At 43.2% G+C, this 23588-nt stretch overlaps 1 protein-coding gene across 3 annotated transcripts in view; it reads right to left on the bottom strand.

The window, feature by feature from the left end:
* ATP8A2 (ATPase phospholipid transporting 8A2) overlaps positions 1-23588 on the bottom strand; it is a 518682-nt gene that overhangs the window by 424593 nt on the left and 70501 nt on the right. The window contains exons 1-2 of one of the 3 annotated variants that reach the window (XM_073228342.1): positions 14229-14593; positions 13524-13668 (exon numbers count right to left, since the gene is read on the bottom strand). In XM_073228342.1, the coding sequence (XP_073084443.1) occupies positions 13524-13624 (101 nt within the window). In that variant the 5' untranslated portion in view covers positions 13625-13668; positions 14229-14593. Of the gene's footprint in view, positions 1-13523; positions 13669-13803; positions 13922-14228; positions 14594-23588 lie in introns of those variants that run through there. The other 2 variants (XM_073228389.1, XM_037003923.2) reach the window with 2 other exon arrangements.

The raw sequence follows: 23588 nt of genomic DNA, 5'->3' as shown, positions 1-23588 counted from the left end.
CTGCAGGACATAAGACAGAGCAAAAAAGAATGAAGGGATGAGACACCATAAAAGTTTCAACGTGAGTACTGAAACTCCCTGTAATGGGGGCAAAGTCCTATTTCAAAGAGCAATGAGACTATTACACGAGGTTCCCTAGAGCACTCAGATTCCTAGAGACAGAAAGTGGGATGGTGGTGGGCGGGGCTGGGGAGACAGGTGGGGAATTGGTGTTTAATGGGTAAAGTCTCAGCTTGGGAAGATGGAAAAAGCTCTGGAGAAGGGTGTGTACAATGATGTGCAGGAACTCACACTACTGAATTGTACACTTAAATGGATAGGATGGTAAATTTGATATTACGTGTATTTACACAATTATAAGGAAAAAGAAAAGAAAAAAAGAGCAACAGCCTATCTGACAGGTTATGGAATGTGGGATATACAGTGTCCATGGAGCATTACGGTCTAGACATTTTCACACTGGAACTCCAGTTAGCTTCACAACAAGCCTCCAAGGGAAGTATGCCTCCTATCTGACACGTGAGGACACAGGCTCAGAGAAAGTACTTGGCAAAGGCCACTTGTAGAGCTCAGGCTCACATAACAGTTTTGCTTTGCCCCTTTTATTTTACCTAAGCACTTTCCCTCTCTGGCAATTAAAAAAAAAAGCAGTTTACATTGCTAGTTTTTTCCATTATTATTTTTCCAATAAATACTTAATTTAAAATTATGCGCGATCCTCTCGGGGAAATATTGAAATTAATCTTTAAAATCAAAAAGAAAATGTGTCTACTCAAACACCCTTATCCTCAATTTGCACATTATTTTTTAACCTCTACAAATGCAATTCATTCAAACCCTGTTTGTTTGTTTTTTAAACTCAAGTGTCATGTTCCAAGTTTGGTGGGAGAGTTATTGCCGAACATACAACCTAAAATGCAAATGATGGTAACATCAAACTTTATAAAGCACTCAGCCAGGCATGGGTTAAAGTGTTTTATGCATATTAACTCATTTAATTAGCCCTCACAATAATCTTTAGACAACATGCACTGCAGGACAGGATGACAATACACAAGAACCACGTTCAGTAAACTCACCTGGGATCCCAGTTTCAAACAGAAATCAGAGTCCCTCCCCAGACCAAAGAAATCTAGGTTTTTCTTACACAAAGTGAGCTTTAGAAAAAATGTCACATCACGATCATAGACCATGTCATGGTCATAGGCCATAAATCATGGACTTGCCAACAAAACTGCCTTTACATTGGGCAACAGGCAGTGAGAGACAGTGGAGCCAGAGAATGCAAACATGACAAGAATGAGAAATCGAAGGCAAAAGGAAAGTCAGCGCTGATACCATTTTGCAAAGATTCCACAACAATGCAGTTGATAGTTTTTAGGACACATAAACCCTGGCAAAAAGATTTTAGAGACAGCCCACTCTTTAGCCAGAGACTATCTTTAAAGTCTTGCTAAGCAGAGAATCCATCTCCAAAGTTAATTTGTAGCTGAACCACTCCTGCAGGAGTCAACGGCAGCTCCACTCATTATGTCATAAACATTATTATTCCATGGATGTGTGTGCACCCATTTTTATGCCATTCTAACTTTTAAAATACTCAATGTATTTCAAAAAGTAAACAGCATATGAGTTTCTTAAAAAGGCTGAACATTTTTCTTGCACTGATTGTATCTAATGGTAGTAGCTCAAAATATCTAAATTCATGAGGTCCTTTAGCAAAACAGTTCCCAAAAACCCATGACACACAGTTTATCTTCAAATACTATGTTAGAAAACATATTTGGCTGTAAAGAACATTAAATTACTGTTTTCAAACTATTTATATAAAAAGTACTATGATTTAAAATCAAAGCTAGTTTTTCTTATAAAGCAGTCCACTATTCCAAAATCCTTAAATATCATAGGCTAATTTTTATAAGACACTTATTTTACTCTATAACAAATGCCAGCATTGTATTAAAACAACTTCTTGTCTAGCTAAGAGTAAGACACCACGTGATTAAACTAAAAGCGGAACACTGTGCTGTGGCCACGACCCATCCAAAGAAAATACTAACAAACTAATCACAAACTAGAAATATGGGGTCCTCAGAAATTAGCAGAGAAACATGAAAATATTGTCACTTGCTGCCTGGCAGCCTCCAGCTTCTTCAGCATTTCCTCAAAATTCATACATATTAACATACAGTTTTGGAGTTTTGGGGTACAGTTTAAGGGCGAAAATACAAAAACCTTTTCCAATCCTCATTTTAATTTTGTGTTGAGTATAAGGGCAATGTAAATTAAAACAGTCATCACCTAACTTTGTGAAATAAGAAAACTCCCTCTCTCCCAGTGCACGAGGCAACCAGCTATCCTCCCTGGGACAATAAAAAAGCCTATCTCTATAGATGCATCTATGACTATTACACCAGACATGGGAGCACTATTAAATACGTGACAGTTCACGAATACTGACTTGAATGTGGTATCGGAATTAATATGGCATTACAGTGACTAAAAATATAAAGTGCTGCTTATGGGCAAATTTTTGCTTTTTTTATGTAGGAATCACAGGAAGCCTTGGTAAAAAGTTTCCACATCAGCTAAGTGTGGACTAAAATGGTTTACCAAGTGAATTAATAAGTTCCCAATAGAGAGAGATGCTCATGTGTGGGACAAATGCATTAAAGATGCTAAGAATTTCAGGATATGCCAATACATGTATACGTTTATGCAAAATGATGGAAGGAGATTGGTAAAGGTATCAGCAGAAATCTCCCATTATGTTATTTTTTGCTTTGGAGTTCCCTGATTTTGTAATACCTAAAATGTTTGGCTTACAAATACGGCTAATCCATGTCAATACCTCCATACACAGAAAAACTGTGGTACACATACATACACACACACGCGCGCACACACACTCCCTCCTTTACGTAAGATTATTTATCTCACAATGTCTGTACATATATAGGGAATAAAACTATTGAAATGTAAGTGGCAACGAAGCCATGTGACAGCTGGCAGTCAAAACTGAGAAAAGTTAATGTTTTCCTCTGCCCCTGGCACAGTCACTATATGAAATAACTTAATTTATTCTAATATATCAACACTAGAATGATTAATGAACTCTAATTTGTAAGGGCAACACTAAAAATTAATGAGGCTTCTTTAACAAAGATGGAATACTGGGGAAGTAATTATGATACTACTCAGCGAACAGCCTTACTGTTTTAAAATAAAGAGCTCTATTTTTAAATTGTCAGAGCTTGGTAACACATTTCATATGCTAGACAATAATACCTTCCAAACTTTCACTCTTTATTGGAATAGAAATAAAGGATTGATACTTTTGACTGGATAACTTAAAGATTCCTTTATATAACTGCATCTACAATTAAAAACGCAGATTAATTATTATGCACAGCTCCAAGTTCCTTAGCTAGACTCAAAGCAGAGTCCAGATGGCTGAAACCAAGATCCAAAACAAGGAAGGGGAGGAAAGGGGGGCAGAGGAAGGGTGGAAAAAGGGGGTAGAGAAAGATACAGACTTTTATGCACATTTCTAGTTATCTACTTGGACCAAGTTTAAGGTTTTTACCACTCTGTGGTAAGGAATCGTTGCTGACATTCAGTTGCAAGGGGAAGTCACAGTGAATTTACCACGAAGTCACACCCAAGTCTGTCCTCTCAGTACATGAAAAGCAGTCCCCTGTATCTTAATGTCCTAGATGCGCAAACTTGAACACGTCCGAGCCTGTCTCGGGCTCCCACCACAGCGTGCATGCCTGTAAAGTTGCAGGCTAGAAAAATATACACAAAAGCCTCTAACACGCAAATGGACCCTCTTAGTCTTTAACCTGGCGCTCTCTGTCCCTTGCACAAGGCAATACTCAAGTACACTTTCGTTTGCCCCTTATAACCTGTCAACTGAATGTTTGGTTGTGAAAAATTGGACAGTGAGCGACTCGAGGTGCATGAAAGACCAGTATTAGTAATAACTGGTTAGGTGATCAGCCCCTCGTTGGACACAGTGCCTCTCAACTGCTCCTTGGCTGATTCACATATTCTCATCTAATTCCTAACCATGGATCCTGGACTCAAATGTACCTAGAGGTAGAGGAAGATCTGCCAAAAGTTGGGGTGCCTCCGAATCCAGCAGAGCTGGGCTGATCCCACCTTGATGGGAGAGAGACATAGCAGCCATGCTCCTCCATGACAGAGCTGACAGAGGTCCCTGCAGCCCTCCGATCCCCTGAGGTGGTCTAACACTGAGGTCAAAGGGGTCTGGGCTATTCTGAGGTCAGTAGCTTTGCCCCAGTCCACTGTTCAAAATGGTTTTTAAAAAGTCCTGAGGAATATGAGAAAGTGTCACCAACTCCCCTGTCCCCAAAACCAGAACCTTGGGATCCACACTTGCCCATTCTCCCTCCACTCACAAGCCACATCTAACCACCCCCACTGTGACTTCTTCTCCCACAAGGCTGCATGCAGCCTCACACCTCCACCTGGGCAATGACAACAGCCTGAGGTACTTCTAAACTCAGAGCTTGTGAGTGCACATGAGCCACAAACAGAAGGATCTCAAATGCAGGCATGGCACTGTCGTTTGCCCCTGTAAAAGTTCTTCCTGGCTGCAGCTACCCCACCTCACCAGCCTGGTGTCTCAGGCATATCATCCACCATCCCCAACGTCTTCCAGGTCATTTCTGGAAAGGCACACTCGACTGTTACACTCCTCTGTGCCTTTGCATATGCTGTTCCCTAGCCCACATGCCCTTCCCACATGAACCACATGACTCAGCCTTCAACCTGACTCACTGGTCCCCTACTAGCCCCTTCCCCCATTCTGCACATGGCAGCCTGCAGAGCTCCAGATAGCCACCCAGCCCAACCCACCACTCTTGGCAGAAGGGTGCTCAAGTGCTCTCGTGATAGACATCAAATGTAGGGCTGGAAATGGTGCTTGCGTCTCATCCCTGTCATCAACCTCTGCGCTAGTGAGCCTGAGGGCAAAGCATACTGGGCCACACCAAAGAAGATAGGTCTTCTCCAAGAGAATCTGAAGCAGGAGGCTCCAAAGCTGGGTGTGGTAACAAGTCATACGTATACACGCCTCCAAAAAGCTAAGCTTTGATAACATTGATGGAATGGATGGATTCAATCCATTGATTGAACTGAATAACATCTACTGAATGGACTGACACTGGAGCCCCCACATGGTCCTATGCAATATGGTTTGAGGGGAACCTCCCTAGCAGGGATGGGGGAGTTGCTGTGTACTGACTGTGTGCTCTGGAAATTTCTACATTAAGGTCCTAACCCCAAGGGATGGTATGTGGAGGCAGGGCCTTTGGGAGGTGACTAGGTTGAGAGGAGGTCATGAGAGTGGGGCCCGCACCACGGTATTGGTGCCCTCATAAGGAGAGACACCAGAGAATTTGGTCTCTCTCCCCACCACGTGAGGACACAAAGACGATGGCCATCTGCAAGGCAGAAGGGCCTCCACCACAACCTTACCATCTGGGCAGCCAGATCGCAGGCTTCTAACCACTAGAACTGTGAGAAAATACTGTTGAATATTGTGAGAAAATTCTGCCTCCAAAACCACCCAGGCTAGAGGGTTTCATGGTGGCCTGAGCCAATATGGGTCACTGAGGCCCCCATTTGTCCCTCTGCTCATGACCCAGTGTCTAAGCCCAGTGAACTGCATTTATGGATTAATTTATCTAATTTCAACTACATTAACCCTCCCAAAAAGAATGAGTGGCTTAAGAAATGGAAGCAACCTAAGTGTCCATCAGTAGATGAATGGATAAAGAAGATGTGGTACATACACACAATAATATTATTCAGCCATAAGAAGAAACCAAATCCTACCATTTGCAACAACATGGATGGAGCTACAGGGTATTATGCTCAGTGAAATAAGCCAGGCGGAGAAAGACAAGTACCAAATGATTTCACTCAAATGTGGAGTATAAGAACAAAGAAAAACTGAAGGACCAAAACAGCAGCAGAATCACAGAACCCAAGAACGGACTAACAGTTACCAAAGGGAAAGGGACTGGGGAGGATGGGTGGGAAGGGAGGGATAAGGGGGGGAAGAAGACGATTAGCATGTATAATGTGGGGGGGTGCACGGGGAGGGCTGTGCAACACAGAGAAGACAAGTAGTGATTCTACAACATCTTACTACGCTGATGGACAGTGACTGTAATGGGGTTTGTGGGGAGGACTTGGTGAAGGGGGGACCCTAGTAAACATAATGTTCTTCATGTAATTGTAGGTTAATGATAACAAAATTAACGAGTGGCTTAAGAATCATGCAGTGAAACAAACCAGACAGAAAATGATAAGCCAATGACGTGTAAACAAGAAAAGCAGAATTGACACTTCTATTCCTCACAAAAGCTCTTCAAATAGTTCTTCAAATAGTTCTTCAAAAAGTTCTTATACTCCGCATTTACTAAACTAAACATTAGGATCATATAAACAAATCTGATTAAGTCACCTAAAAATACTCAAAATACTCTCTAAGAGGATTATTGCCAATGCAGATTTACATCCATAATTCTGAACTGTGAATCTCGGCAAATACATATTGGGCCTTGAAATAATAAGCTAATGATGTTAATACATATATACAGGTACTTAAAGACACATATTAAAGGTTCATAGTAAAAAGTCTTACTGATGGGATGTGCAATCACAAAAGTCCGGACACCACTGAAGCGGAGGTAGAATTCATGTGCCAGGACCAGGCTCTCTCCCAAGCCGATGCCTGCCCCGGGCAGTGCCGGGAGCTAAAATGAGCTGAGGCTCTCTAGCAGCCTTTGGAGTGATGGTTTAGGTAACAAATCCCTCAGAATGACCAACACCCCAAACTCAACCCCAAATCCTTTTTTTTTAACTACATCTACTATTAAAGAGTAAGTATAGCTGAAAATCTATGATTTAAGTTTTGAATAGGCTGGCTTTCATTTAAGAGAAAAGGGTAGATCAGCATTTCAATGAGGAAACCCCAACCTCATGGATTTCAGGAAATTTCTTTGTAAAAGATCCCTGCCTCCTAACAATGGTCAGCCTCTCTTTTGTTCTCTCTAAGCATTGTCCCTCTTGAAATGGCTGCTGATTAGCAACTTCTATACAGCTGGGATCAGCCCTGCTGGGAAGAAACTCTCAGTGTGGCCATCTAACACCCAGCACACGCGTGTTGGCGTCTGCTTAGCATAACAAATGTGAAGATGCTGTTCCAGACGCCTCTGACCACCATCCCTTCAAAAACATGCGTATCTCCAATAAAGGACCCAAACATTTCCCAAAGCACTGACAAGAGGCTACCATTTAGTCGCTACTCTCTCGGGCACATCTGGTTAATTTTTCAAATATTTTTAAGGTAAGTTTGTACTTATGGAAGAGGTAGAAAAAGAGTGAAAAGAGCTGCCACAGACCCTTCACCCAGTTCCCCACAACATTTATACCTGATAATCATCAGAACTCAGCAAATAACATCAGCACAAAACTAATTCGACTACAGAGTTTTTCAAAGCCTGCCGATTTTCCCACCAATGGACTTTTTCTGTTGCAAGATCCAGTTCAGAACTGACACTGCATTCAGTCGTCCTACCCTTAGTATCCTCCAATTCTGGTTCAATTTACCTTCTGTTGTTCACATCCGGATGCTCAATTCTTTTTATCAGTAAGAATCAGAAATGTTCACAAGTGCACAGAAGACAGTACAACTTACAGAATTTGGGAATAGGGCAAAGGGGAAATAAGGTAGTGACTAAAACTTTCAAAGCAAATGCCTTTACCTGTTTTCATAAATGGGAATGGCACAGATGTTTCTTTGGTCAAATTCAAAATGTTCCCTATCCACCCAGCCAAGTGCCAACTTGATAAAGAAATCGCCATGTGAGTCTGTTCTAGACATTTACTGTTTCCTTAGAAACATCAAATACTAAACTGGCCGAAGGCTGACATGCTTGCCTATTTCTAAAAATACATTTCAAGAAAGCTATGCATTCAATGGGTACCTGAAACACAGAGTGCCAAAGGTTCCCCAATTTGAATATTTTTATCTGCAGGATGCCTCAAAGCCTTGTCCGGGGTGTCAACCTGATAAAAGTGCTAACTACAGGAATCTTCTATGGCGTTCATTGCAGCTGATACATACAGATTAAGGACTCTTGATATGCTGTGACATGCATGTTCAGAAAATACAGTGTGTGGTTTGGAGATAAACCAAGTCTATCTACATCTAAATTCAAAAGAATGAATGATAACTATATGAGGAGATGATACATTAAATAGCTTGACAGTACTAATCATTTTGCTATGTTTATATCTATCAAATCATCACATTGTATACCCCAAATATATCCAATTTTTATTTAAAATAGATAAGTAGATAAAAGCGATGTACACAGAAAATCTTAGAGTTGTTTTCAGGTAGGTAATGGGAATACATTCCACATAATCAGTTACCCTTGATAAGGACCTTTATACACTTTTACCTTTGCCAAACTTGACAGAGATAAGCTGTCTCAAATCAGATAACGTAAACTTTGGTTTTGAAAACAATGATCTTTACATGAATCAGAAGAAAATTATGATTCTTACTAGGATCTTGGTTCTGTTCCTTGGTTAAGTTTTTAGTGGCTTAAGTGTTACGACCAGATTCTAGCTAAATTCCTCAGCTTTACAATGTTTAGAGGAGAATCACTGAGGCTTGCCAGTGCTCAGGTCTGCACACATAGCATCTATCACCGCTATTCAGGCACAAACTGGTTGCGGAAGATGATTTTGTTCTCTTTATTCCTTAAGACAAAAATACCCTCTCACACATTAGGATCCCAGCATAATATTATAAAACTATAATACACTGTAAAGCTTACCACACAGTGCTCAATTCCCTTTGCTGCAAAGGCAAAATTCTATTTTAAACTTATCTTGGCAAAACCAACAAAATATTTATATAGAGCAACTTCCCTTTGACAAACCAACCTGAAGAAATAGCTCGACAAAGCTCAAGCTACTGCTTTAATGAAGATTTTTGCTAGATGAAACTCCCACCTAAAATGAATGGCTCATTCAAGACAAGGGATCTGTAAACACACCTAACTTGCTTTGAAACCGCCTTACAGCCTTGAAACTATTTCGACTGGCATGCTGATAATCACATTAAAAGATTGCATATGCCTGATCTTGATTCATAAATAATGCTCATTCCTTTAACCAGTAAGTTATTTCAAGATATTTTCTGGAGAATGACATTTTTAATTTTAAACATTTCTGAAAATTTAGATGTACAAAATCAAAGATTCACCATGAGGTTCCTCTAAACGGCAAGCTTTCAATAGCATTTAATGTTTAACTTGAAACACTTAAAAGGAGATGACATCATTTATATGAAATGAAATGACCAGAACAGGGAAACCTATAGAGATAAAATTTCAATTAGTAGTTGCTTAGGGCTGGCAGGAAGGAAAGGATAGGGAGAAGAAAGCTAATGGTACAGGATTTCTTCTGGAAGTGATAAAAATGTTCTAAAACTGACTACGGCGATGGTTGTATGACTCTGTGAATACACTAAAAACCACTGAATTGTAAAACTCAGATGAGTGGTTTATATAGACTGTGAGTTGTATCTCAATGAAGTTCTGAAAAATATTTAAAATGAGGTATGATTGTACACCTCAGAAAAAAGGTATCTTGTTAAGTGGACATATACATAATCCTACATATGTATATATACCTTGCAATAGTCCATTAATCACTACTCATTTCCTGAGGAAAAAGAATATTATTGTCTTCACAGTTAAGGCCCTAGAAAATCAATGCCTAGGAGAAAAAGACAATGTCATATTTCCCCATAATTTTGACAATCTAAATTCACTGGCTTCAATAATAGTAAACTTCAACCTACAATTCAGATCAAACATTGGTGTTATTTTTAGTGTCAAGAACAAGGGTCAGTTTGACAGAGAAATACATTTACATGGTACAGACTCTCCCAGAATTTCAAGGAGTTGCTTGAAATTTGGAGTCACTGGGTCTGGCATTCCTTGGGGTGTGGGGGTGGGTATCAAGGCCATAGTCAACTCCCGTGTGACCTCCTCACTCCTATTCACCAGGCTCAGATTCTTTCGGATGCAACAGTCCAAGTGCAATCCTAGGCCATCAGTCCCTGTCCTGAATCACATCACTTGGCCCTTCACCGACCTGCCCCAACCCCCAGCAACCACATCCCTCCACACAAGCTCCGATCCTTTTCCTGAAGTCAGAAGGCCAGATGCCTACGAAAACAGTCACTAAGCAGATGCCACACTGAAGTTCAATGCCAGAAAGGACCTAGGGTGGGGAGGCAGGTGAAAGAACTCTGCTCGGGCAGGGCCAGCCTCCTGGGGTGGACAACATCCAAACACAGCAGACATCCCTGACTCCATGGACCAGCATGAGCCTCATCTGCCCCACATGGTGCCTTCTTTTTTAAAAGCAAGCAATCTGGGATAAACACTCCTGCTCCGGTCCCCCAAAAAAAGTCATTAGCCTTTTCTCAGGAAAAATTATATTAAGAAAAAGAAATCCTTTATCTACTCCCTTTTATGAAAACAGTTCCTTGAATAGCTTTATCAGTTTACAGCAAAACATCCATGGCCAAGATAAAGAGCCTTTTTTATTTTTGAGAAAAAAAATCAATAGTTTTATAAAACTTCACATCAGCAATATTGAGGTGCTAAATTAATGTGGCTCAAGGTTTTGCAAGAACCCAGAAGCTTTTTAATCAATTCCTTAATGAACAAGTCACATTGCCATTAGTGAGTCTTATTTAAATACACAGTTGAATTGAAGCATAGGGCATTTTAAAGAACAGCAAGGAACACATATTTATTTTGTAGACCTTATCCAGTGCATTCTGAAACTTATGCTCACAATATAAGTCATGAATTCAGAAACTGCATGAACTTTAATATTCAATATGAATACACACCAATATACAACTTTAAATAAAGACAATAATTGGCATCTACCTCTATTATTCCTAGCCAACTCACTGTATATTCCCATACTTATTCCTTCTCTCCCCCAAGAAAACTGCCCAACAGGTAGTCACTTGAAATCTCTGTGACTGACAATAAAATTCAGCTTCAAAAGTCAGCCTTGCCTATTGATCACAGATCAGGTAATGTGGCCGCATTACTAAGGCTCTTAAAAATCTTCACTTTCCCTGTAAACTAGAGAATTTAGACGATAACCAAGACTCCTGTTTCATTCTCCCAGCTTTACGCATGCACAAATGGATACCCAAGTTAAAGAAAATAGGAACTAAGCAAAAATTTGAAGACATCCTAAAGTTTAAAAAGAAGAGTTATTCTTCAATTCCTTATCCATATACAATACAGATATTTTTGCCTCACCATTTACTGCTTCAAGTATATAGTAAAGTAGTATATGTAAATACCTTGTGGAAGAACCTGAAAATCAAGTAAACAAAGAAAAAACAAGTACCTACATTTTAAAGTATTTTTTCTTTTTAAAAGTAATTCAAAAGAAGCACATATGAAAAGTTACGGAAAAAATGGGACTATATTAGCATAGCAGGATTCCAAATAATTTTAAGTATATTCATAGAGTTGTGCAGCCATCACCCCAAAATGAAACCCCATTACATTAGCAACCAATCCCCATTTCCCAACCTCTTCCACCCTCCCCAGCCCTAGCAAGCACTAATCTATCTTATGTCTCCATAGATTTGCCTCTTCTGGACATTTCATATAAATGGAATCATATAATATGAGGCCTATTGTTAACTGGCTTCTTTCACTTAGTGTGTTTCCAGGCTTCACCCACGTTCTGGTTCTATCAGTACTTCCTTCCTTTTTATGGCCAAATAATATTCTATTGTATGGGTACACCACCTTTATTTATTCATTCATCAGTTCATAGAAATTTAGATTGTTTCCACTTTTTGGCTGCAATAATGCTGCTATGAACATCTGTGTACAAGTTTTTGTGTAGATGTGTTTTCTCTCACTCATCTTGGGTAGATACATCTAGGAGTAGAATTGCTGGTCATACGGTAATTTTACATTTAATCTTTTGAGGAACTGCCAGAGTGTCTTCCAAAGCAGCTGCACCACTTTTCACTCCCATCAGCAGTTTATGAGTGTTCTAATCTCTCCACACCCTCACCAATATCCAGCACTTGCTACTATCTTTTTTATTAGAGCCATCGTAGTATGTGAAGCAGCTACTCACTGTGATTGATGCTCTGTATCTTAAACCAAGCCCACTCATTCTTGAATGGGACCTCAGCTACTCTAAGCTATACTTTTAAATATAAAATATCCCCCAATGGTCACTCTTAAAACCCAAAATAAACCTATGATAATCTAACCCTCCCTTAATAAATGAGGTTATCACCTCCACATTATATGCACCATTATTCTACCCCAAATCTTATCAAGCTACGATAATACCCAACAGCCAAACCTTTTAAAGTGAAGAAGTCACACTAAGCAGCCTGTACAAGTGCTAATGCTGTAGGGGAAGACTTCAACACACAACAGTGTAGTTATAGCCAGAGTTTTCAAGTAAGAACACTGGATAGGAGTTCAGGTTCGTCAATAATCTATGCGTAACCTTAACTTTTCTACACCTGAGCATGGTGCTCTGAACCACTCACAGAATTCCATCCTCTGAAGTCACTCCCATAAAGTTGTCTAAGCCTGAAAGTTTAATGAAATGTGTAAGCTCACTAACACCCGTTCCTAAAGATCTAGCCTTACACAGCAGAAAGAATTTGAGCTTAGTAGTCAGGCAAGATGTGTTCTCTCTCCAGTTCTGCCATTCAGTAGCTACACGCCCATACGTACATTATTTAACATCTTTATATCTCAGTTCCTGATCTGGAGATAATAACACCTTCTTCAAGGGGAGAGGTTATAGGAATTCCTTAATCAAGTCGATCTAAAGCACCTGACACAATAACCAGCAAAAAGCTGACACAAATGTAAGCTTCCACCCATCTTTCTGCTAACTCTGGGCAAAGTTTCCCAGCAAACAAAGCCCTCATAACAAATGTCATGCGCCATTTAGTGTGGAATGCCAGTCCTTGTGACCTGTAGGAATCCTTTATAAAGCACTTCCCCCACATTAGGGTCTGCAAATAGCTAAGGAGAGTTATCAATTGACTTAAAACAGGACAAGGGGGGAATTCTTGGAAGGGAGCCCAGGGATGAAAAGATGAGACCTCATTTTTGTCAGGGACATAAGCATAAAACTTCCCCAGGGCCCACAGAATGCCTGAGCACAGAACAGATGCGAAGGGGGACAGGTAAAGGCTATACTCCCATGACCCCCCTGAAGCGCAGGGACAGCGCCTGGCTCTAGGCAGAGGGGGCGGGGAAGGCGCTGGAGGAGGCCATCGGGTGGTGGGGGCTGGCAAGGTGCACAGAAAAGCTAAGGGGAGGGAGCCAAGCACCCTTACAGTGGTGAATGGGCCGTTCCTGCACATCGCCGCCTTCTCCTACCTGATGTGGTTGTCACGGAATTTGTTGAGATGCGGCTGGTTGAGGTAAATGGTGCGGGCTGGTGCGTCCAGCGGGTCTCCAACAGACGTGGCCCGGGACATCTCATCATCTGCCTTCTTATAGCCCGAAGAAGGACGAACAGGTCCTGCGGGGAAGAGGCACGGGCCGAGAACAAAACACAAAAGAAGTCACACCCGGCGAGCAGCAGCGAGCACGGCAGCCGGCGGGCGGGGAGCGGCCGGGAAAGGATGCTCGGGCGCTGCCGGGTGCGCCTATGTACCTTGGCTGCCCCCGGAGACCCGCCGCGGTGGCTGCTGCGGCTCCTCCCCGCCCCCTCCTGCTCCAGCCCCGGCGGCGGGTCCCCAGGGCGCAGAGGGCAGCAGGCACGCTCGCCTGCCCTCCCCTCCCCCCCGTTCCATCCCCCCCCCCGCTTCACACCCCGCCCACCCCAGCGCCCCGCCCCCCGGACAGCGCCCCCTCCAGGCCCAGAGACCGAGCTCTGGAACCGGTTTCCTGGGCGTCTTTGATCGTGTTTAGGAACCGAGCAACGACAGCAACGGAGATGCGCCCCGCACTCAGTCACAGCGGAACGAATGCACATTTCTGTGCCCTGAAAATGAAGCTCCCAGGCCTCGGTGAGAAGGGCGTGCTCCGCCGCGCCCCTGAACGGACCGGCGGCTCCTCTCCGCAGATGCGCCCGCCAACCTGTGCGCTAGCAGCGGCTCTCCCGGCCCCAGGTCAGGACGGATGCGCGATGTGTCCTTTCATTGCTCAAGTTACTGTCTCCGTGGTTAAGACACAAGCAAGTCTGTCTCCTTCAAATTCGATTTCAGGGCCATAGGCAAGCCTCTCTCTGTGAGCTCGACCTCCCCAGTACCCTCACTTAGGGAAGTGTCCGCGGAGAATAATGATATACCCGTTCCTAAAACCGCCCCAAGGTGCGCGTGCGCGCGCAGACCTTACCCACATCTCCAGCTCCGAGGCCGCTGGCCTCACCAGGAGCGGGGACCCGCCTCAAGAACTGACCTTCAGGGAGGAGCACCTGAGGGAAAGGATCCCAGGAGACGAAGTGCCCTGCACAAGAAGTATTTTCTCCCTTTCCTTAAAAACACATTTGCTCTAATATCTGCTGTGCCTCCCGTCTATCAAATAAATGAATGTGCCTACCATTTAGGAAACTGACGCCTCATTTCAGTAAACATCCACGTCTCAGCCACAAAGAATGCTCATTGACATACAGAAACATTTTGAAATAGAAAGTTTTGGCTATTTAAGCATGTCATCTTTCTAAAGTGAATATAATCCCGTTATAATCCTTACCACAAGAGGGCGCAACCCAAACGCAATATTGGTTTAGTGGAGGGGACAAACGACGCTGAGAAGGACCCACGTCCAGGTCCCTGGTCACAGCCCCGTGGCTCCTCCTATTACAGGACCCCATCCTTAGATCCTCACCTCCTCCGCTCCGGCCTCTGGACCTCTGGGGTCCCTCCAGCTTCACTGGGCACTGCTCTGCCCTCTCTCAATAACAAGGGGCAGTGAAGTCCCTACTTCAAAACTGGCCGACCTGACAGCTCTGGCTTCAGCCCTTCAATCAGAGAGGGCTGGGTTTTAAGGCATCTGCTGATTTAAGGCAGATAGACTAGTTTCAAAAATATTCCCTACATAAAAGTGCTGCTTTTCTCTCTGCCCACTTTTCCCTTTGTTTTTCTCCACAGCATTTATCATCACCTGCCATTATTTATTTATGCCCTTCCCATGGCCAAGAGCAGAAGCTCCAGGACCGTCAGGACGTGTTCACTGCAATGAGCTCAGCACCCAGAACAGTGGCTGGCACACAGTGGGCACTCATGAGTGCTGGTTGAAAAGTCATTTTTACTCAAGACTTATAAAGGGTTGCTTTGAATTCTCCAGGCAGAGATGCAGTAATATGCACAGAGGGCGTAAACTACACACACTCATATGGGTCACAGCTGTTCATTGTTCCTTGAGTACTCTCAGCACGGTGTTATCACCAGCAAGGGGACTCACCCTTCATTAGATCCTGGGTCCGACCCTCGCAGATTCTGACTTGTTTTATTTTGTTTTAAAGCTCCTTAAGTGATAGTAATGAACAGCCACAGTGGAGAATCACTAGTCAGATGCTGCTAGGAATACAAAATCAGAGGATCGGCTTCCTGCTCTCAATAATGTTAACCAGTTTAAGATGCTATGTTAACCATGGTTACCAGTGTGCTACAGTTTATGACCAAGTGACTTAGAGTGGGCTGGAGGATGCTAAGGGGGGTCTGAGGTTGGCAGCCTCTTTGTGCTTGGGAAGGTGGGGAGCATGGGTCAGTACAGAGTTTGAGGACAGACAGAGGAGCTTCACAGTGTGAGGGGAGCATGGGAAAGGGGAGACATTCTGTATAAGGGCAGGAAGAGTGCAGGCAAAGGCCCAAGTAGACAACACGCATCAGGAGCCAATTAAAACACACACACACACACACACACACACACACACACACACACACACACACACACACACACACACACCACACCACCCAGCACTGACGGTCCAAACTGGGAAAGAGTAGAAAGGAATCTCAGAAAAAATAGCCTGTGGCCAGTGTGGGGATGACTAAATGCCAGGCTAAGAGGCTTGAACTTCATCCTGTGGGTCATATGAAGCCACAGGAGGTTTATAAGCAGGAGAGAGGTGGACTTGGCAGTGGTGTACAAGAAGGAGCAGGAAGAGGGGAGAATTCGTGGACATCAGGTAGGAAATTAACCTGCAGTCTAGGAGCAACATGATAAAAAGCAAGAATTAAATGGAGAATCGGGGGGAGAAATGGACATGAGAACCATCTCAAAAGAAAACTCTGCAAGACTTTTCTGGACTAAGTATGTGAGCCAGAAAAAAGAAGAGACATAGGATGGCTGGGGTTTGAGGAGGTCAAGAGAAACATCACTGCCAGCAACAGCAACGGAAACAACAGTTGCTCCAAACTAGAATTTTAAATGTTGGGTAATACATGCTGAGGTGAAAAAATAGTGACACAAACAATTAGTGATGGCAGATTTAAGTGAAATAACATCTCCCAAGCACCTATCACACACCAGGCCAGCTCATCTTTCCATCCTGCAACAGGGCCAGACCTGGAATTTTATTCTTTGTAGAAATAGTCACAGTTCTCTCCCCACCAAGACTCAGATCACCTTCTAGCTCAGGGGCCTCATCTTGACCCAACCCTGCTTTGGAGGAAAACATTAATCTTTTCAAAATAACACCAATCTGTTGAAAATGTATTGCCTAAGGAAAACACTATACCATATATAGCAAAGCACATTATGACTAAGGTTTCAAATTCAGACCCATGAGATGAATCCTGAGTTACTGCATTTCAAAAATGCCACCATACAAAATGAGAGTATATGCTTACAACTCCCCGTTTAAACAAGCACAGTGTCAGCAGATAGCAAGAGTTCAATAAATATCTATTGTGAAAGAAATCAAAGTGAAAGGAAAGAATAAAGACAAACAAGAGTAAGCAGGTAGGCACTAAGTCTGCTGACTACGAAGTGGGAGCAGACAACAAGGCTGATTTGCACGGTCACGAGGGCAGGGACTTGATATCTTGCTCCCCATCATCCCACATCATGCCTAGCACACAGTAGGGCCTCTGTCAGTATATGGCAAACAGATATATAAAGGGCTAATAGAGTGGGTGCCTATTGAAGTTTCCTGCCCAGCCACTGAACCAAAGACTTCTCCTTGTCTGGTAACTGAACCCTTCCCCTCCCACACAGGGAGCCTGCCAGCCAGGCCTATGCTGTGCAGCCCCCTTCATCCATCACAAATCTTTGCACCAGGGGTGGTTACTTGGCCCAAGTTAGGCCATTAAGAGTCTCTCATCTGCAACTTTGACACGGAACCTGAGAGAGATGGGCTCTGCACAGGGCCACACACTCCACATCTCTGGACCGCCACCTTCCACCACAGAGACTGCAGTGGAGAAAAGAAAGGATTTCTTTTGAGATAAAGATGAAACAGCTGCGTGAACAGAACAAAAATGGTCCCAACAGCTTTTTTGGTCCTGAATGCAGTCCACTCCCAGATCCCAACTGTATTTGGGTCTTTGGGGTCCATGAACTGCCCATGAATCATTCTATAGCTTATTTAAAACCAGAAATCCCACCCAGTGCTGTAAGCGAGCACACAGAGAATCTATTTGTCCCTGTAAGACAGACGGGCAAGTAAGGTTAAAGCGGAGGGAGAGAAATACCTGTCTACATATAGATCAATCACCCTGGGGGCTCAAGATTTTAGAAGCCTCTGACACAGGTGTCATGAGATGCTACGACTCATAACCACGGAGACGGATCCGACATAGGAATGTCTTCAAGGCAACATCTGAGCAGGCTGGTTTGCATAAAGCCCAGAAGTATCTGGAAGGTCACTAGCTAAATTAAGAGACAGTTCTTCCTACAGAGTTTCTGCCAGGATTGGACAAAGAGGAGACTCCTAAAGAACAGAGAGAGATGATAGATAGAGAATGCCTACCAGGAGGACAGGCCAAGAAATCGGGAAGGGGCAGAGCAAAGCAGACAGTCACAGAACACAGGCCCCCAGTCCGCAGGAGCAGGTCAGGGAGTCGGCAGGACAAGGAAACGCACTCGGCAAGCCCACCTTCATCCGCAGCTATTCCACGGGCCTCAGCCACGCTGGGCTCTAGCTCGCCTAGTCACCTCTTCCCCACCCACGTTGTTCGTGTCATGGTAGCAGTATTTTCATTTTTCTAAATGATCCACGTTCCTCCTCATTTCACTCATGTGATGTATCTGTTGGACAGTCATTGGTCAGGAAGCAGAGACAAGGCTAGACCTCCCAGGGGCAGGTGAGGAGACAGAAATGAGGACAATAGCTCATTGATATTCACTACGTAAACCCACTTCATGGCAATCATTTGGAAAGAGAATGAAAAATCTTAACAGGTTTTTGAAACGTGTTCCCATCTAAAAAATATTATTTATTTTATAGCTATGTATACAATATAAATAAATATTTGTATAAACTAAATAGGCCCACGGTGTTAGAGAACTTTAAATGAAGATCACAAGAGTTAATGGAAGGCAAATTTTTACTAATCATTTCTTTGCCTTAAGCAACACTGAAGTAAAATCCTTCCCTCTGAGCTGCACTATTTTTTCCCCTAACTCAAATAAAGTATTCAAAACTCCAAAAGATGCTCAAGACACATCTAGCCCCTTCCCCTGCAAAGAGGTTTCACTATCTCACAGTAGAGATTCTTGGGAAAGAAGTGCTCGTGTCTTCCGAAGCCAGAACCTGTCAAAGTGGCAAGCCTCTGAAACCAGCTCCACGAACAGGGCAGACCTTGGACACTGTTATATAATAAAGAATTTGGCTGGTCTTTGTCTCAGCTTCCTTGGGAGCCTCTGGACATTTCTCAATCGATAGAAGTGCCTTTGTTATAATGGTAGGCCCCTGGGACCTCACCTGAGTTTATGTGCTAATGGCTTGACTCAAGGGCCCCTAGATGGTTTTAGAAAGAGAGTTGACCACCCCAGAAAAGCTAACCATGTCATCAGAGGGCTGGCGGTTGAAGCAGCTGGGATCAGCCTGACCTCCTGACTCCTGAGACTGAGTTCAATCGTGTTGCCAACAATCCAATTAATAATCCCTAATGAAACACCAATAAAAAACTATGGACACCAAAGCTCAGGTAACATGTCCTGAGGACATGGACACTTCACATGTGGGACCTCTTTCTGTGTCTCTCCCCATTTGACTGCTTCTGACTTGTGTCCTTTATGATACAACTACAACCATAAGTATAGCGCCATCCTGAGTTATCAGAGTCACCCTAGCTTATTACTGAAACAGGATGAAATGGGAAGCCCCAGATTTGTAGCCAGTTGGTCAGAGGTGGGGTGGCCCAGTAACCCCAGAGCTCGTAGCTGAGAGTTCCTTCACAGTTGATCACATTTCAGATACTGCCTCGAGGAAACTGAATTAAGTTTATTCTACATCAGCAACACACCACATAAAATTCCTAGCAAACATAGGTTGTTCAGGCTTTTGTTACATGAGTTAAGAAGTTGGTTGTCCTTTTCCTAATTTTCTTTATGTACTTGAAAAGTACGTAAAGGTGGTTTTCTCTTTGCCTCCAGAAATATATCCAGGAAACAGTACACATCAGAGAGCTTTGTAACAAGAGGCATTTGTGTAACAAAGTAACACAGGCGCGTGCGCGCGCGCGCGCGCGCGCGCGCGCACACACACACACACACACGCTCCCCCCTTCCTCAAAGAGATTCAAGGTCAACTCTGGCCTCAACCCATATTTATCGAGATGTTTCATAATCCTTCAGAACACAGACACAAAGCAGTCCAGCGGCTGGAGAAGCACTTGGACTAGTTATTTCTCCTAATCAAACACAAACAATGGAAATGCTGTGCAAATGCAAAATGTGATTATTCTCGCCTTGGCAGACACATTTTGGAGGCCTTTTCTACACCCCACCCCGCACAAACCACTTCTCTCCAAATACAGCATCTGCGATCCATTTCTACCCAAGAATTCAAAAGAAATCAACACACAGGGAAAGTGACACTGATGGATCAGGATTTTTTATTACTGCAAACACCCACGGGTTTCTCTTTTCTCTTTTTCCAGGGATAGAGAAAATGGGAAGGGGTGTAATGGGCTATGAACTATTAAAGATATTGTTGGATACTGAATTCATTAGAACAGTACTGAGCACCTCCTAGCTGTAAGGCATTTTGCTAGGTAGGGGAAGGGAAGGGTACACAGTCTAAGGCATAAGCTCACATTTCAGTAGAGAAAACAGAAAAAAAAGACAGACCAAGAAATATGGGCCTCCAGAGGACAAAGATGACTGCCAGTCTCTCACTGGGCCAAAAAACAGAGCGATTACATGAAGGAGACAGTTGACCTCTAGGCTTATAAGAATGAGTGGGCATTGGTTTGTGCGAACAAAGAGCAGGGTGTTCCAGGAGTCAGAGCATGCGTGCAGAGACACACGCAGTGATACTTTATTTACCCCCTAGCTGGATCCCGCAGTGGGTGAAAATGGAGCCACGGTAATTTGAAGCCTTGTTTCCAGTAAGTCGAGCAATACAAACTGGATTTCTATTCCTCGAAACTCATTCCACACCTTGAATATATTAAAACTCATTATTAAGTGGAAAAAAAATGGGCTTTTAAGGAAATGTATTTAATATGTAGAACTGAAAACAACACAAAAGAAAAGCCGTTTCTTTTTCAAAAAGCTGTTTCTCTGTTTCAAATTCTCAGCTCAGAAGATTTTTTGATATGGGCTGGGTTGCCTGAGGCTTATAATACAAACCCAGTGGCTTCTCTGTAGCAAGGATAGATATTCCTCATCGCTCCTGGGACCAAAAAACTGGGCACAAATTAGGGACACCAACTTTAAACCCCACTGTCGAGGCAACGTGCATGAATGCAGTCTTTGAACAGTTTAAACTGAGGAGAGGTGCAGGTTTCTTTGAAGCTGTAGTTAGCCCACCCCTCAGCATTCAGAAGACCTACAACAGCGGGGCCACAGGCATACAGAGCCACTGCATGTGGCCTCACAGAGAGCCCCCCTCTGCAGCACAACCAGTCTCCGCTTTGCTCTTGAAGTTCCTCCCATAGTACCTCCCCTCCATTCCTCAAAACATTAACTCTGTCCGTCTCCAGAGACTTGACGCCCACCTTTCCTTCCACCTAGAGGCCTATTCCCCTGATCTTTGCTTTGCTAACTCCTTCCTATCACTCAGGCCTCAGCTTAAACATTTTTGCTTCTACAAAGAGCCCACCCTGACCACCGTGTCTACGCATCCCCTTCTTAGGTATTCCCTAATGCCACACACCCTCACTTCAGCTTCCACCCACAGCGCCATGAATTTTGTTTGTCCGTCTCTGTCTCCCAGCCTTAGAGGCGTGCCCCATGCAGGCGGCAGCCGTGCATCCCCAGCCCACAGGACATGGAAGGCATTTGGGAAGCGTGTCCAACAAATGGATCAAGTGAACGTGACCACAGAATTTCACATGCTGTCTTAAATGGACAGAGAAAATGTAACTCCTTAAATTTAATCTACAACTAATCTGACCTACCTCCTAAGTACCACCCAACAGAGAATTAGAAAAAAAAAAAAAAAAAGGAACTATCCAGTTTTGTTTGAATCTTAGTCCAATTTTATAAGGTTAAAAGTTCACGTGAATGACGTTCAGTCTCTCTTCAATGTTTGGCTCCCAGAACTTCATCTCCTCTTTGCTTCTCTCCTTGAGACGGTGCTGGGAAAGTGGAAGGCAGGGATCAGACACAATGAAAATTCTGTGAACATGCAAAATGTAAAAGTGTCTGCATGGCTAGAACAATTTGAAGGCCTTTTCTAGATCCCACATTGCAAAAACTACCTCTCTTCACATACAGCATCTGTGAACCATTTCTAAGAATGCAAAAGAAATCAGCACACAGGGAAAGTGACGCTGACGGCTCAGGATTTCTTTTTTACGACAAATGCTTTAGAAGTTTCTCTTTTCTCCTTTTTCAGGGGTAGAGAAAAATGGGAAGGGGGTAACTATTTATCATAGGGAAGGGGGCTTGGGGAAGAGGTGGGGTCCTTCTGTCTCTTCCAGTCAACAGAGTGATAAACCTGGTCCCCTACTGGCATTTGTGGCTACCATCTGTGAATGGTCCAGCATGATACAATAAGTATGACAAAAGGAGAGAAAAGGTGATCTACAAAGTCTCCTCATAAACAGAAGCCTAGCTAGCCTCTCCCTGCTATTTTCAAAAGGCATAATATGAAGACACCTGACGTTTCTCTTGGCCTATCTTCTAGTCTTTCCCAGGGAGGTGGAGGCTGTGAGTACACGGAAGTCCCATGGCACGTACAAGAGAAGGGCATGTTCCTTTGCTTCAGCTAGCATCCCAGTTTCCCATGCACACTTGCCTACCATGTTTGCTTATTACCCCTGGTCATATGAACCCAACACCCCTCACTTCTATCTACAATCATAACATAACCTCAAATTATGCACAGTCAGGTCTCAGCAAGTCAACAAAGAGACCCAACTTTACTCCCAATACTGCTGACACAACATCATCGTTTCCATGATGGCTTTTCCTGACTTTCTTGTTGATTTGACATTTTGTGCATCACATTTCTTCTCAGGCATAGAAGTGACAAAGTTACAAATATGGAAAAATCTTTAAAGGGGAAGAGCAATGCCAAAGAGATGCAGACGGAGTCCTTTGCATCCCAGCATCCTCCTCCAATTTTCTGTTACCAGATCAATTAGTGCCTTTGTCATACCACTTAAAGGTCAGAAATAATTGTGATAAAAAGCACACCTATCTTTTGCTGAGCCCTGTCTAAGCACACTATATCTACTGGCCCATACAATCCTCACAACAATTTATGAGCAGCATGCTGATCTTGGAGAAAATTAAACTGCAGCAAAGAGTAATTAAGCAACTAGCTCGATGTCTACAAGTTTACTTTTTTGTGTTACTATGTGAGTCATTTATTGACCTACATTATAAATCACTTGGAGGAGGGGTTTTAAGGAGTTACTCAAAACAGACAAGTATTGGTTGACTAACTGAATCTCTTATCCCTTTTAGGTTTTGGCTTATTTTTTTCTTTAAGTAAAAGTATATTCTGAACCCACACATTAAAAAGAAGACAAAAACACTCTGCTGAATTCCAGGCCCACATGCAGCATGGCGGTGGGGGTGCTAAGACAAAGTCCCGGATCCGAGAGAGTCACATGGCCTGAAGAAATCAGTAAGCCAAGCAGGCAAGCAAAAAATTCAAACAAACAAAAATTGTTTGCTTGTTCAAAACAAAAAAGTATACTTGTAGACACTGAGCTAGTTGCATAATTACTCTTTGCTCCAGTTTCATTTTCTCCAAAATGAGCATGCCTCTCATATGATTGTTCTGAGGACTGTATGGGCCAGCACACCGAGAGTGCTTAGACAGGGCTCAACAACAGACAGGTATGCTTTTTATCATAATATTTATGACCT

This window comes from Manis javanica, chromosome 1 (genome assembly GCF_040802235.1).
Source record: "Manis javanica isolate MJ-LG chromosome 1, MJ_LKY, whole genome shotgun sequence".
Lineage (NCBI taxonomy): Eukaryota > Metazoa > Chordata > Mammalia > Pholidota > Manidae > Manis > Manis javanica.
This window is presented reverse-complemented; position numbering and strand designations above follow the sequence as displayed.